General features: G+C 42.6%; 2 protein-coding genes across 4 annotated transcripts in view; one reads left to right on the top strand and one right to left on the bottom strand.

Annotated features, from left to right (window-relative positions):
- The window catches only part of GINS1 (GINS complex subunit 1), a 35,142-nt gene extending 34,830 nt beyond the window's left edge, over positions 1-312 (bottom strand). For all 3 annotated transcript variants that reach the window (XM_024577024.4, XM_045185117.3, XM_053926536.2), the window contains exon 1: positions 136-312. In XM_024577024.4, the coding sequence (XP_024432792.1) occupies positions 136-210 (75 nt within the window). In that variant the 5' untranslated portion in view covers positions 211-312. The remainder of the gene's footprint in view (positions 1-135) is intronic.
- A 3,959-nt stretch (positions 313-4,271) lies between these two features.
- The window catches only part of ABHD12 (abhydrolase domain containing 12, lysophospholipase), a 76,427-nt gene continuing 64,165 nt past the window's right edge, over positions 4,272-16,533 (top strand). Inside the window, exon 1 of the mRNA XM_024576791.4 lies at positions 4,272-4,617. Within this exon, the coding sequence (XP_024432559.1) occupies positions 4,427-4,617 (191 nt within the window). The 5' untranslated portion in view covers positions 4,272-4,426. The remainder of the gene's footprint in view (positions 4,618-16,533) is intronic.

The raw sequence follows: 16,533 nt of genomic DNA, 5'->3' as shown, positions 1-16,533 counted from the left end.
GGAGTTGACTGCGTGAGAAAGTAAACCCTCGAGGGGAAGGGGAAGAGAAAACCTATAGGGCGCCGTCCCTCCCTGCTCTCAGGCCAGACCTCAACACGCCCATCCAGTCTACCCGGTTTCCCCCATCCTCCTCACGTTGAAAGCCAGCAGCTGCCCTTGGGGTGCGCGGTGCAACTCTCGGACCACCTCCATGGCTCTGTAGCAGAACATAGCGGAGGTAACCCAGCCCCGAAGCCTTCTCGACCACCCACTCTCGCCGCAACTCTCTGGTCCTAAAGTACCGGCTCCTACGGCTCTGGATTATCCTCTGCCCCAGCACTGCGCTTTGGCGCCAAACACTCCCAGCCAATAGGAACACGCCGCTGGGTCCCACGGCCTACGGCGTCAGTAAAAGGACATCAACCTCCGCTGCGCACTTCTTGTTAGAAGTGAAGGTGTTCTTCCCTAGAGTAGGCCCCGGCAACTAGGAGGGAAGAGACGGGTCTCTATCGGAGCCTGTAAACTGAGCTGATTCGTTTTTGGAATTACCAGGCGCTAAGCTATCAACTTTGCGCGTCGCATAGCTCAACATAAATGCATGTTTGTCAACTTCCTTTTTCCATATGATTCATTCATTTTCATTTAGGTTCAAAGAGGTGTTCACTTCAAGTTTACAAAGAAAAGCCCAGAAACTCTGTGTGCATTAACGTCAGGACCCAGCGTTTCGTTTGTTTAGTTCTGCAGCGTGGATGTTTTTACACTCAAGGGAAAACAACTTTTATTGGGCATCTCCCGTGTGGTAGGGACTATGACATATATTTCATTTAATAATCAGGATTAACCAACCCTAAGGTTGTTTTTAAGACTCTTGGTAACTGAGATAAGTTAGATAATTTGTCTAAGGTCAGACCCTGTATTTAAGCTTTCAACTCCACAGTATCACCTTTGATATTAAAGTAGTCATTTTAAAATATTAGTAAAATAGTTCTAGTCACAAGGTCTACAGAGAGGGAAAATTGCCCTAGATTAATAACAATTCACAAACACGATTATGGAAATTTTCATAAACATAGAGTAAAAGGTAGCGATTACTATTATTGGAAATTCATTTTATATGGCTATTTTTAAAAATGCCACGTTTTTAAAAAAGCAGTATTACTTGGATTCATTCTAGCTAACCTGAGAAACTGTGTCCTTTTTTGCAAATATACAGTGGATGTGTGATCAGAGCAATGAGTATGGGAAGTAACATTTAGCTAAGTATTTTCATTAAATACACAGTTCTATATTGACCCATACTACAGGATATGGATCCAAAGATCAACAGCATCCACAGCTTTACTTTGCCATAAGCCTTTTTAATTTTGAACCCCAGGCCTGAGATTCACTTCCTCACCTATAAAGTGAGGACAATAGTATCCACTTCTGAGGGGCTATGATGATTCTTTCTTCTTTCAGCAAATATTTATGAAGTGTCTACTATGTAGTTGATATTGTTCTAGACACTGAAGATAAAGCAGTGAACAGAGTCCTTGCTCTAGTCTACATTCTGGTGTGGGAAAGCAGCAACACACAATTAGAAATACATTGATAAACATATTAGTGAAAAGCATTAAAAATTATGCCAAAGAAGGCGAACAGAGTAATGGTGAGAGGGCCTGAGGGTTTTGAGTTAGTGTTTAGAGAAGGCACAGACCTGCAGTAGGAAGGGAATAAGCCATGGATACGGTGCCATTAGGAGGGCCGAAAATTCCAGGCAGCAAGAACGCAGTGCAAAGGCCCCAAGGAAGGTTGTGTGATGGCTGGCACACATGCTACCCACACCATTCCTGGGGGCCTCTGTATCAGCAAGGAGGCAGTGATGCTGGTGCAGGGTGAGTGAGGAAGAGGCTAGAGGCTCTTTCAAGAAGCTCTTGTTTTTATTTCCAGTGAGATAAGAGAGCCATTGAAGTGTTTTGAGCAAAGAAGTGACAGGTCTGGATCTAGGTTTTTAAAAAGACCTCTGAGACAGCTGAGTTAAGTAGACAAAAGTAAGGCAAAAGTGGGGCCAGGAGACCCAGGAGACCACTTAAGCTACTAAAATAGACCAAGTGAGAAATGATGGCAGCTTGGCAAAGGTGGTAAGAAGTGAGTGGATCCTGTACAGATTTTGAAATGAGATCCAACAAGGCTTGGGGATATACCTGCTGTGGCAAAAGAAGAGAGGAATCAAGGATGACCCCAGGATTTAACCTGAGGAACTGCAATGATGGCCTCATCACCCCTACCTGAGGTGGGGAAAGTTATGGATGGAACTGAGGGTGGAAGAAGAGTTGGGAGCTCAGCTTTGAACATAATTTTAGGTGCCTGTAGAATATGAACGAGAGATACAAATGTAGGTGTCACCATTTTGGGTTGGTATTTAAAGCCTGGTTAAGACTACTCAGAAAGTTACTGTGGGTCAAGAGTTGAGGAGTATATAGGCAAGGCCTAGTATCAGCAAGAAGGACACAATCTCTTCGCTCTAGTCCCTCTTCCTAGCTTTTTCATTTTTCTATTGAATAGGATTCAATGAGTATTAGAATATAAAAATTATTTACAGTTTAGTTGCTGGATTCCCCAACCCCAGTATGTGTTGCTGCATCACTTTAAAGAATTCACCATTTAAATTCCAAAAGTGTGTTTGAACAAATATGAATGTTGGTTGTGGTATTTAGTAATATGGTTAATGAAACTGTTTCACAATTTCTAAGTATCACTACAAAGCTAATATAAGGAGCTCTTGAATTTCTTAAGATATTTCTAGTTGATCTTAAATTATCAGTTACAGTAGTTTTCACTGATACAAATGTTGAAATTCCAAAAATTACTTTGGATAAGTAAGCAAATCTCTTGATTGTACATCATTTGTAAAATAATAATAATAATAATAATGCCACATTTTTTTAAAAGTCAGTTATGAAACTAAATTTGTGAAAATGCTCTTATTTTCTCTTCTCCTTTTAGGATGGGTTGAATTAGTCCTGGTGGGAGAATGGTTATAAATCATTAGAAAAGAATTGTGATTTGTTACCTTTTTCTTTTTGTTTTTATTTTTTAAAAGATTTTATTTCTTTATTTAGAGAAAGGTAAGGAAGTGAGAGAGAGGGAGAGACATCGATATGTGAGAGATATATGCATTGGTTACCTCTCACACGCCCCCAACTGGGGACCTGGCCCACAAACCCAGGCATGTGCCCTGACTGGGAATCCAAGCAGTGACCTTTTGGTTCACAGGCTGGCACTCCATCTACTGAGCCACACCAGCCAGGGCCCTTTTTGTTTTTATAAACCTCTATATGGACATTTCCAGGGGGTGATCCAGATTGAGTTTCCAGCATGTAGACGGAAATGGGCCACACATAAACCTGACAAACTCAGGTGAAGCCTGGGTGATGGCTTTATAAACTCGGAGTCCTAAAGTAACCACATAGGATGGTCTGAAATTAAAACTAAAAGCAGGTCAGGGCAGGGAGTCATATCGTAGGCTAGAATCTTCCCCAACAAAAGTCAATCTTTACCCTGAGAGTGTCTACTTTCTTTCTTCATTTAAGATAACATACCTTTGGAATGTTAAGAGTATTTTCCTTTTTTCGGACCCATTAAAGCAAAGGCACAGATCTGGGGAGATCACAAATCCCCTCATTGTTGCTATTGATTATTAACTATCCTGCATTCACCTGCATAAGAGAAGTGTGCCTACCATGTTACCTTTTATCCAATAACAGAGGTTTACTCCAGTTTGCTTTTTCCTTCCTCTTTAATCACCAATAGATTTCATGTAATCTACTTGTATCTTCTCTTTTGATTGTAATGTATAAAATAAGGTGCAGAACTATCATTCTTCGGAGCATTTTCTCAACTTGCTGAGGTTTGCTTCCCGGCAATTGTCAGGTTGGCTCAAATAAACTCAAAAATTCTTTACAGGTTTGAACGTTTCTTACGTGGATGGAGCCTTGGGGGAAAGTCAGAAAGCCTGGGGTGGGAGTAAAGGGAAACCAACTATCCACTGTAGCCCTGGATGGGCACTCACTTTCTGGGCAGCTTCCTTTCCTGTACAGGCCACTGATCTGTGAGACAACGGTGAGTACGCAGGCAAAGGAAATCCCCAACCCAGGAAGAAGCCGAGACCCCAGAGAGAGTCAGCCACTCAGCCATAAACTGACCATAACGTTGGTGTGGTTATGCCCATCCTTCTCTAAAATGGCTTCCGGTTGGCGCTGGGGATTCTGGGTGCGCTCCAGGAGGAGCCAGAGCAAAGGCGGACGCTGATTGGCCCGCGAGAGTACGTGGCTGCCACGGCCTGGGGCTGCAATGTGAGGGTTAGCGGGCTCCTGGAGGCGTTGTCTCTAAGCTGCGGCGACTGCAGTGAAGGCAGCGTGGACACGGTCAGCAGGCTCCTTCGGTGGCCGGCCGTGTGGGCCGCGGGATGAGGAAGCGGACCGACGCCGTCGCCTTGGAGCATGAACGCTGCGTCGCCGTGGGCCCGTCCTCCCCCGGCTCGACTGCCGCGGTGCTGGACTCCGACTGCCGCCTGAAGCGCAACTTGCGCCTGGCGGGCAAGGGGCCAGCCGAGCCGCGCTGCACCGCAGACGAGGGCATGAAGCGAGCGCTAGGCAGGTGAGGTGAGGGGCGGACCTGGCCCGCACGCCACCCCTAAGCCTCCCGTGCTCTCCTTAAGTTTCCTGCCTGCGGGAGTGTCCCACACCTTCCCTCCGTTCTTCCGGAGTCCTCTTCCGACCTCTGCACGCCCTCTCCTCTCCTGTCTCTGACCCCCGCATCCCTTCTCCAGGTCCCCACCCGTATGAGCACCCCTGCCTGCCCCCTCACATCTCTGGTGTCTTTTTCTGCCACCCACCCACCCACCCAGCACTCCAAATCGAGCCCCTCATATCCTTTCCCTGGTGAGCCTGTACGAGCTTACCAGGGAAAGCACCGGGCTGGACGTGCGTCTCACAGGAAGGTATCTCGGCAGTTAAATCCTGACTCCGTGTGGGAGAGTAGGGGGATAGGGTGGGAGTTGCCTGGGAACAGTAGGCGCCAGATCCTGAGAGCTACGACTCTACGCAGATCTTCTCCGCGTTGGACCCAACCCAGTGCCCCTCTCACTAGGTTGTACCGAAGCCGACCGGTACCGGGTTTCTCATTTCGGAATTCTTCTAAGGTAACTAGTTGGCAGAAGTGGCATTGTTTGCTCAGAACTGCCAGACCTTTGGGGAAAAGTTAAATAGGCTGCTTGTGTCCAGGGGAAAGAAAGGGTGCACCTCATCCCCAGCTGTTGGAGGGAAACCTGTCGTTCCCTCCGCAGTTGGCTCATGGTGCTTGAAATTTTTCCACTTGAGTTGTCTCCTTGGAAATCTCCGTAATGTCGAGAAATCATTTGTGTTCTCCCTTCGCGCCCTAGATGAATGCGTTTATGTAAAACTGATTTCAAAATTGAGATAGGAGCGTATTTCACCTGGCCAGATTTCAGTCCCATAGCTGGTTTCTTAATTATTTGGCTGTTTGTAGAACATGTCATTCATGGCAGTTTTGCAGTACTGATGTTTCAAAGTGTTGGAAGAAGTTAGTGTGTTATCAGGTGTTGTAACAGTTTTTTCCTTTGATGTGAACTGGAATGCCCTTAACTGACACTGGCCACTTCAGCGTAAAATATTTGTCCAACTAACCCTAAAATATCAATTGTCTAAAAGATCATTAAATTTAAAATGTGAATATTTGGGCAAATTTTTTAAAGTGCCTCCCAGAAGGGCAAGGACCAACAGTATTTTTGTTTTTGTATAAAATTATCTAGCAACTGATATCTTTTGTGAAACTAATGTCTTATCTTTTCTGTGGAAAGGTGTATCTGCATTAAAAAAGCATGATTACCTTTAATGCACTTTTACTAACAGGCTTGGCATAACACTTAGATAGATTGGGAGATTTTCTTCCTTTAAAGAAAATCAAGTTGTGATGCACAGTAATGTTTGGAGAAACAATGCTGGCCTGACACTGCCCTTGAAAGATGTACTGTATTAAAAGGATTTGATTCTTTTTATTTTTGTATGGGGACAGAGACATTCGAGTGGTGTTCATATCCATTGGATAAACAAAAGACTGTTAGTATAATAAAAATAAAAGTAAAGGGCAGAAAGGCCAAATTTGTATGTTATACCATGGTTTCCTTCCCTATTGCCTATAACTCTCCTGGACATTCTCTTGCTTTGTTTTCTCCTGGATCCAGGTCTCTGCTCAAATGTCACATCCTCAGAGAGTCCTTCCCAGACCAGCATATCCAAAATAGCCTTCATGCCACCCCTTACACGTTGTTCTGTTTATTTTTCTTCATTGCATTTATCCCTTACCTGACTTGATTTGCTTTATGGGTTGTCTCCTCGCCCGCAAGAATGGAAGCACCGTGAGAGCAGGGACATTGTTTTTTCCACCTCTACTCTTCAGTGCCTGGAACATAGTAGATGGGAGAAAATACTTGTTGAATGAATGACTATGATAAATTTCTAGAATTGGAATTGCTGGGCCAACGGGTGTGTGTTAACTTTGAAAGGTAATGCCAAAATGCCCTCCAAAGAAGTTGTGGTGATTTGTAACTTCCTCTAGCAGTGTCAGCTGCCTCCCCAAATATTGAATAGTACCACATATTTTGATCTTTTCTATTTGATTGATGAAAATGACATCTGATTTGTAACTTTAATTGTATTTCTTAATTGTGAGGTGGCAATTTTTCTGTGCTTTTTAAAACTATTATATGCCTTTAGGATTATTTATATCTTTCAAAATCCTTCTTTGTTTGAGGTCTTCCAGCAGGTTTCTTTCCTTTAAAAAAAAAAAAAAAAAGTTATTTACTTTTAGAGAGAGAGGAAGGGAGGGAGAAATAGAGGGAGAGAAACATCCATAGGTTATCTCTCCCACACTCCTGACTGGGGCCCTGACCTGCAACCCAGGCATGTGTCCTGACTGGGGATTAAACTAGCAACCTTTCAGTTTGTAGGCTAGCACTCAATCCACTGAGCCACACCAGCTAGGACTCTTTTAACTCTCTATTGTGTTCATGTTCAAATATGCAAAAGTAGAGAAGATGATATAATGAACCTCTGTGTATCAGTCAGTTCATTTCAACAGTTTTCCATATTTTGCCTATCTTGAATCTTCTATCCCATCCCCCCCTCCATTTTTTGCAGTGTGGGAGACTAGACTTTTGAAATAAATGATTTCATATGTAAATATTTCAAGGTATGTCTTGAACACATACGGACTTTCTGAAATATATAACCCCAATGCTATTATCATTTATCAAAATTAATAACTTATCTGTAATTAATATCTAGTATCCAATCTACATACACCTTCCCAATTATCTCAGAAATGTCTTAAGTTGGTTTGTTTTAAAATCCTGTACATTTCGGGTGCGGCCGGAGCTCCAGTGGCGCAATCGGTTAGCGCGCGGTACTTATATAAAATCCTGTACATTTCTTAAGTTTATTCCTAGTTGTTGTTTTTTTGTTGTGATTTAAAATAGGATCCTGTCCTATGCTACATATTCTTATTAGTTATGTTTAATAATTTAACGATTAGCAATTTACATAATCTTAATTTGTAATAGTTTTTGCAGTTGATTCTCTTGTATTTTCCAGGTATATTATCTTGTTGGCTGCAAATAGTAAGAATTTTGCCCCTTGTTTTCTAATTTATACTTCTCTTTTTTGGCTGCATTGTATTTCCAGAACAAGGTTAAATAGTAGGGATAGTACTGGGTACCTTTGTCTCATTCCTGACTTTAATGAGAATGCTTTTAGTGGTTTGTTGAATTATATCAAATGATGTTTTAGCATCTATGAAATTATCATAGATTTTCTCCCTTGACCTCAGTTATAGTAATAGTCTTTATAATACAGAATCATCTTTGAATCATCAGTGATAACTCTGTTATTGTGTAGTCAGTTACATTCTATGTAATTTACTTGGCAATTTAACACCAGTATTTGTGAGGCTAGTCTTTAATTTTCTTTTTTTCTTTCTTTTTCTTACTTTTAGATAGAGGGGAAGGGAAGGAGACAGAGGGAGAGAAACATCAATGTCTGGTTGCCTCTTGCGTGTCCCCTATGGGGGACCTGGCTTGCAACCCAGGCATGTGCCCTTGTCTGGGAATCAAACTGGCGGCCCTTTGATTTGCAGGCTGGCACTCAAATCACTGAACCACACCAGCCAGGGCTAATTTTCTTTTTTAATGCCATCTTTATCAAGTTATTTTAGTGTTTTCTATAGCTTTATTAAAAAACTTTTTCTTTAGCCTGTTTAAATACTTTTGAAATGATCTGTTTCTTTAAATTTTGGTAGAATTTCCCTATAAAACTACCTCAGCCTGATATTTTTAAGAATACAGCACTTTAATTATTACAGTTTCTTACATTTATTATCTCTTTCTGGGTTCAGTGTTGGTGAATTATATGTTCATAGAAAATCGTTCATTATATGCAGATTTACGTCTGTACCTGGGGCTATTTCCCTAGTCTTGTTCCCCATTTTGTGTATGGTTCCCCCCACCACTTCTTTTCTTGATTTAGGCTAGGCAATGATATGAATATATCCAATATTTACACATGCACTGAAGTGGATTTTTGCAAAGAAAATTTTGTTTGTTTAATAATTCTGGGAGACCAGGATGATGCTGAGGGCTGCAGGGAAGTGGTGAGAACGTGTTCTATTCTGAAGGAGGCAGCAGCACTCTCTTGTTGTTGCCTGGCAGGAACGTGGGTCCAGGGTAGCCAGATCTTCCAGTCTCCAAAAGACTATCTGGTTGTGTGTGTGTATGTATGTGTGTGTGTGTGTGTGTGATCACTAACTTTTTAAACATTGGCAACTAATTCAACTTTGGGGATTAAAAAAATGAATAAAAGTGTTTTTTTTTTAATGTCTCAACTAAAGGCTTACTGTTAAAGGTAAATGTTTATCTAACTCATATATCTACCTTAAACTCCACGAATGGAGAAACTAGGTATTTTTCTTTTCACAGTGTCTGGTTTGAGGAAAGGCTTGGCAAATGAGGGATTTTGTGGGCCTTTCATGTTCTTTTCAGTAACTCTAGAGTTTTGGAGAATATGCATTAAAAGCATAAGTGGTCTAAATTGGACCCTACCAAGGCAGTAATGAGATATACAAGTCTGTGTGTTTCAGTCAACTGGTCTTTATCCTTCCATTTCCAGCACCCAGGCCAGATCTCCCTGATGACTGAGATCAGTGGGCTACATGAGAGGTGTCATAGTGATGACCCTCATATGTAAATACAGAAGAACTGAGGCATCACCCTTCTTCTTCTACCTTGACCCAAAAGAAGGGACTTCATTTAGGGCTGCTAATGGCTTCACCATAACTCAGAAAGGTGGGTGACTGAGTTAACATCTGTCTCCTTCAACATTAGCCTTCCTGAGGGTTAATATTAAGCTTGCCCTCTAAGCCTCTCTACATGGTATTTCTTTATCCTTTCTTTATATGAGCTAACTTTTGTAGTTAAGGTCTGCCTTTTCCATCTCCCTTCTTCTACTCCCCCAGAGTATAGTTTGTGCCTGGACTGGAACAAGCAAGGGGGCAAGCATTGTTTTGGAGCCTCAGCAGGAGACCTTGGTTGGGGACTTTGGAACTTAGCTCTTTGCTTGTATCTCCATCTTTTGTGGGACTTTGTGTCCTGTAGCTGTGCTTGCTTCCTAGTTCTTTTCAGCCATTGTGTACTCTCCCTTCTCAAAGGAGTATCTGTCTGTAGTAACTTTGGACGGACACTGCTCAAATGTGGAAAATATTTTTGGGTAGATTAAAAGCTTCTTTTTAAAAAAATTTATTTATTTATTTTAGAGATAGGGGAAGGGAGGGAGAAAGAGAGGGAGAGAAACATCAGTGTACAGTTGCTTCTTGTGCTGGGGCACTGGGGACCAGGCCCACAACCCAGGCATATTGCCCTGACTGGGAATCGGACTGGTGACCCTTTGGTTCGCAGGCCGGCACTCAGTCCACTGAGCCACACTGGCCAGGGCACTTAAAGCTTCTGAAGACGGTATCATGGAAACAGCCTTGGAAAGAAGAAGAGAAGATGGGTCATCTTAGGGTTATGCTAACGTGATAAATACAGGATGCTGTTCCAGACTCATGATCCTCCTTCTTCTCCCATTAGAGCACTTTCCTTTCCAAAATGAAGTCTATAGGGAAAACTTTCCTGTAATAGGGTCTTGAAAACTGGCAGATTAAGTGAACACTCTTCAACCAGAGTTGGTGCCTACAGAATTTGGATGTCAGTGGATTTATGCTTTACCAGGGATCTCTTTCAGCATGGAGAGTGGGTAAGTCATTTGTCACATCCTGAACTGAAGGTTGGAGTGGCATTGAGGATAGGGCATATTGACACAGGAAAGAAAAATAGCTAGGAAGCCTTGACTAAGATGTCTGGTTAGCAAAAAACCCCATTATTTAGGCTGCTACCCATTGTGGTATCATCCATCATGTAGAGAAAGGTAAGTTTATATAGATAACTGGGTTCCAAGTGTTTTCAGGTTCTGTGGCTTGGAGTGGGTTGCTTAACTTTCTGAATTTGTTATGTCCTCTGAAGTGGGGATGAAATACCTTCTCTGTAGGATTGGGGTGAGGCTTAGATATATCAGAGAGCTGGCACACAGTGAGCACTCATTTAATGGCATCTTCTACTAAGGTCATGCCATGATTTTTACTATTATCATTGGAAGTATTGAGAAAGCTTTGTTAACCTAGGTCAAGAAGTATTTACCCCTCCCCACCTTTTTTGACCCCAAATTTATAGTATGTCTTCCCATGCAACTTTTCATGCCGATAATTGTCATCATGATTAATTAATATATATCCTGGTGTTAGAACAATTTTAAACTTTTGGTCATTAACACTTTTTTCACCTGTTCATTTAGCAGTTTGAGTACCTGTTATATACAGTAACTCTTTTTTTTTTTTAAATAAAGATTTCATTTATTTATTTTTACAAAAAGGGGAAGAGAGGGAGGAAGTGAGGGAGAGAAACATCAGTGTGTGGTTGCCTCTCACGCACCCCCAACCAGGGACCTGGCCTGCAAACCAGGCATGTGCCCTGACTGGGAGTTGAACTGACAATCCTTTGGTTTGCAGTGCGGCGCTTAATCCACTGAGCCACACCAGCCAGGGCTGCAGTAATTCTTCTAAGTGCTGAGGCTGCAGTGATGGATTCAGTTCATGTCTTACGGACTTTACATTCTGGCAGGGGATGCAGATGACAAACAAATAAGTTCATGTTGCATCAGGTGATCAGAGCCTGGAGGAGAAAAGCAAAGCCAGTAAGGAGCAGCTATGGTTATGTGCACGATTTGGGTGGCAGGAGGCCTTTCTGATAAGGGGACATTTGAATGGAAGTCACTAGCTGCTTAGAGTAGAGAAATTCCTTGATATGATGTCTGTCACTACCATGTTGCCCTGACTGCTCTGATGATGACACACTGGTGGGACAAGAGGAGCAGGGGGATCAGTTAGGAGTCATCCAGGCAACAGATGATGGGGGTTTAGGCCTGGGGTAGCTGCGGAAGTGAGAAGTATTGCATTCTGGATCTGCTTTGAAGTAGGTGTCAATAGGATTTGCTGATCCATCACTATGACAGAGCAAGGAGTGTCAGGATTCTCTTCTGAGCAATGGGAAGAATGAAGCTACCATGCGCTGAGATGGAGTGATTATGGGAGAGCAGGTGCTTTGGGGAGTAATGAGTTTTGTTTGGGCATAGTGATGTGCTTAATAAATGTTCAAGTGAGTAGATAGGAGAAGTTTGAGTTCAGGGGAGAGTTAGAGCAACATCTGACCATTAAACTCTAAATGGTGTTCAGAGTCATGACGGGGGTCATAGACTGGGCCCTAGGCCCTGCACGGTTAGGGGCTGGGAAAAGAGGAGGCTCAAGCCAAGGAGACCTGGAGGGAGTGAGTTGGGAGAAGGAGATCTAGGAGGAAGGGGTTGAGGCAATCACTTGAAGAAAGCCTGTTGCAGAGGAAAGCAAGGTCTGCCATTGAATTTGTTAACATGGAGATCAGAGGTTGAAAAGTGTGGCTAGTTGGCGTGGTGGAATCAAGAGCCTGATGGACTAGCTCAAGGGAGAGTCAGGGAGAAGTGTAGCTTTTTCAGGGAGTTTTGCCATAAAAGGGAACAGAGATGAGGGGGTAGCTGGAGTGGGAGGAGGTTCTGACCGGCATTATTAGAGGCCTTAGTGTGCTCAGGGGAATAGTCCAGTAGGGGAAAGAAAGACTGGCACTGTGGGCATAGTGTCCCTGGGACCCAGCACCCCAAGGCCAAATGGAGGACCCTCAGATAGGAAGGCAGGCCAAGGATGCTGTGAAATTTCAGGGGTTTGTTAGGGAAGCATTGGAAGTTTTCTCCTGGGTACTTTTTTCTATATGAAAGGTTGCCTGCCAGAGCTAGAAGAGGTGCTGCCTGTCTTTCAGTTCTCCACCTGGACCTTTAGTTTTCTGTTCTTAACCTGATCAGACATTTCCTACCATATTTGCTAAATTCTTATTAATATAAACAATCAAGTTGCTTAATAAGGACTCTTTTAACATGTAATGATTCAAAAATTAGTGACAAAAATGCTTCCCACAGAAGTCATTTCATCCGTGACTTGCTGCGTGTTTTATATAGTGTTGCCCAGTTCCAGGGGGCCCAAACAAGAAGGCAGCAGCTCCTTGAAGTCCCTGCACAATCCCAGTGAGGAGATGGTTAGAACTGGGTTTGAGGTGGAGGTAGAAAAACAACCAACATGAACTGAGGTCAAGGTAGTGATTATTGGTACCTAAGTAGAATTCTTACCTCTCAGGTTTTGCTAATACACAAATAGCTAAGTTTCTAAATAGAATTGGCCAGATATGGAAATGTTCTGGGAAGGTAAAAAGAGGAGTGTGTGGATGGCTGTCAGTGTGAGGAGTTCCAGAAGATTAAGACTTTCTATTTTGAAAAGATGAAGGCAGAGAAGGTTGTCATTGAAGGAATTTGTACAAGTGTATCTCAGGAATGCTTGAATTTAGGGTTTATTCCAGAAGCTTGAAAGAAGCTGCCCTGAGCTATAAGATAAAGAAAAGAAAGTTCAAGTTGTTTTCATTTATTCCCAGACTTATGGGATCTCCACATAAGATTTAGATATATTGGCTGAATTATTCTTAATGGGAAGGAAAAAACAGGTCATTTTATTGCCACAGTTCAGGGCTCTAAAAGCTATATTGATGCGGATTCTGGCCAGCGGGGTCCATGTGTTGTGGCTACGACGAACAAATTCACACACAGACTACAGAAATCCTGTGGAGAAAAAGGGACAGCATGGCCGCTCTCTAAGTGAGAGAGAGGGCCCCGACCCCTACCTGGACAGGCTTTTATTGCTTTTCTTGGTACATTACATCGAGGATGGTCCTCATTTACTATGCACAGGTTCACTGTTCAGGATTACCTTTTACAGATAACAAAGGAGAGATGTTGCTAATTACTTCAAAGAAAAGGATGTTTGCAAATGAAAGCGGGAAAGTGGTTGAACTGGTTACACTCTGTACTTGGGAGGTTTAGCACAGATTTTAGGAAGTTACTTTAAAGATATGCAGTAAACATTTGATGCCTCAATTCAGGGTGAGGGAGTTTTAGCAAAAAGCAAGCCTCAAAGCAACTTGGGTACAATGCAGGCCTAATTCCCCACAGGAAAACCTGTCTGTGGGCCTGGGTCCTGTGTGCCTACTCGCTCCTGCCAGTTTTCAGAATCGGGCTGGGCTACATTCGCCACTGCCATGCAGACCGATTCCCTATATTTCCTGCCTTGTTTTTAGTTAGGACCACTATAGATCCCACAAAGCTTGCTACTTGCTGGTCTCTTATACAACCCTGGGAAAATAATTTGCAAATGCAGCGAAGTACACAAAGCATTATTATAATCAGTAAGCAACCAGCGGCTCCAAAGACCCACGCTCTCAGGTTAAGTCCATCAAACCAATTTTTTGGGTTTAGCCAGCTGAGATTGTCAAGGAGGGTTTGAAAAACCTCTTTGTTAGTCAGGTGTTGAATGTCTTGCAGCTGCTGATGTAATTCTCTTTGCAGTTTATCAATTTGTCATTTTAAATTGGTAGGAAAACCCCCTCTTAGGTGATGTTGAATATCGCTTCAGGAGTACTGGCTGGAATTCCACTGGAGTGGGGTGACACCCAGCTTGGAGAATTCTGGATCGGGAGAGTCCAGTGGGGTTGAGGTGGGTCGCTGCTAGGGAAGCCTTTTCTATAATATGGCTTCACCTTCTTTGCCGGCAGCTCCAAAGGTCCTTCTGGAGAGGAAACACAAGCATACCCTCTTCCCCAAGTTAATAGTTCAACTGGCCTTCTCATTTTCCTTCCCCTAACGGGTCTTTGTATCAGACCAAGGGGTGTGGGCCTGCAGGACTGTTTTGCACAAAGTGTTTGTCTATGGGTGACTTTAAATTATCATCACAATTCAAAAAATTGTACGTATATATTGCCAGCACGGTTAAATTCTTGGGGGATGTTTCCTGAAGATATATGGCTTTTAACTTTCATTTGTTCTCTCCTAATGTGTGCAACAGAGACTTCCTACCCTTTAATCATGATTTGTGCTATCCTGATCCCAGAATATCATACTGTTCTTACCTGAAAGTGGCCATGTCAGTGCTGGATGTTCAGCAAGCAGTTATTATGCCAGCAAAGGCCATTCTCAGCACTGGGGATGTAAAGATGAAAGAATACAGTACCTATCCCCAGAGAGTTTGTTGTCTACCCATTATAATGCATGGCAGCCATCAGCTCTTTTTTTCTTTTTTCTTTTGTTGTCTTTCTTTTTATTTATTTTTTAGAAACAAGGGAAGAGTAGGAGAAAGAAAGGGAAAGAAACATCGATGTGCCAGAGAAACATCCATCAGTTGCCTCTTGCTTACCCCCAACCAGGGACCTAACCTGCAACCCAGACATTTGCCCCAACCTAGAATCAACTGGTGAACTTTAGGTTTGCAAGATAATGCCCAACCCACTGAGCCACATCAGTCAGGGCAGCTGCCATCAGCTCTTAATGCTCAAATATTTTAATGATGTCTACAGCAGGGATGAAATGCAGGGATGGCTGGAGATGATTAGTCTGACCTCATATTCATCCTTTGTTGCTCTGACTTTTTTTTATGTGCTGATATGTCTTCAGAGTATCTCATATTTGGGGCTCTCACTTTCTTGACAGGATAAAATGCATCCATGGAGTACTAGGGTATCTGTAGATAATAAAAATTCTCATATTTTGGGGACACAGGACATTTTGACAAAGCATGTCATGGCAGAACCTATAGGAAAGAAAATAAGACTGCTATTCTAGGACATTAGATATTTAGCTTAGGGTTCCTGAAGGAAAGGACTGTTACACCAGTGTAGGCCAGCTGGGTGCCTGCCAGTACAGCCACAGGGCCTCAAGAGAAAGCTCCAGGGAAATTATTGCAGGAATCAAGGCAGGGATCTCTTGGTGTGATGCCACCCTAGGGGATGACATTTGCCATGGTGAAAGGCAGCTCTTGAGGCACCCTCTCTGGCTCCCTCTGCTCCTCTCTCATTTTATTTTTTCTAATTACATAAGTAAAGAAGATTTCTTAATACAAATTTAAAAGAGAAGATAATTGAGAAAATGGAATTCCCCTGGATAATTGCTATTTACATTGTAGCATATATCGAGGATATTGCTTGCATGTTTGTTCTTTTATTCATCTAATAAATATTGCGGGCATACTGTGTGCTAGAGGATGTAAATAAAATGTTGCACAAGAGTTGGACAAGTCTCAGACTTACGGAGCTTACGTTCTCATGAAGGAAAGAGACAGCAAAAAGCTAGCACGTAAATAAGTGTTCAGTAAAATTTCAAGGGGTAGTAAAGTACTATGAAGAAAAGTAAAGCGAAGTAGTATTAAAAAAGGATGACAGGCCTCAAATGGCCATATGCACTAAACCAAGAGTTAAGTACAGTTTGGGCCTTCCCCCAATATGTAATCTTAAACCAGTCAATCAGGAATTGTATATTAGCACAAGTTAGGTCATCTGCCTGTCAGACCTCTGCAATTCCCTAAAGGAAAATGACCTTGGAATAACCAACCAGCCTTTTTGCCCGGTACAGTTTCCTTGTCCTTGCTCCCTAATGCCTGTAAAATCTCTCATGTTTACAGCTTCTAGGACCCCTTTCTATCTGCTAGATTGGATGCAACCTGATTTATGAATTACTGAATAAAACCAATAAGATACTCCAGAATACACTCAGCTGAATTTTTATTTTATTTTTTAAAAGATTTCATTTATTTTTAGAGAGGGGAAGGGAGGGAGAAAAAGAGGGAAAGACATCAATGTGAGAGAGAAACATTGATTGTTTGCCTTTGCTATGTGCCCTGACTGGGGACAGAACTTGCAACCCAGGCATGTGCCTTGACTGGAAATCCAACTTGTAAACTTTTGCTTTGTGGAAGGACGCCCATCCAAAGGAGCCACATCAGTCAGGGCTGAAT

This window comes from Desmodus rotundus, chromosome 6 (genome assembly GCF_022682495.2).
Source record: "Desmodus rotundus isolate HL8 chromosome 6, HLdesRot8A.1, whole genome shotgun sequence".
NCBI classification, from domain to species: domain Eukaryota; kingdom Metazoa; phylum Chordata; class Mammalia; order Chiroptera; family Phyllostomidae; genus Desmodus; species Desmodus rotundus.
The sequence above is the reverse complement of the archived record's forward strand: the minus strand, read 5'-3'. Positions and strand labels throughout refer to the sequence as shown.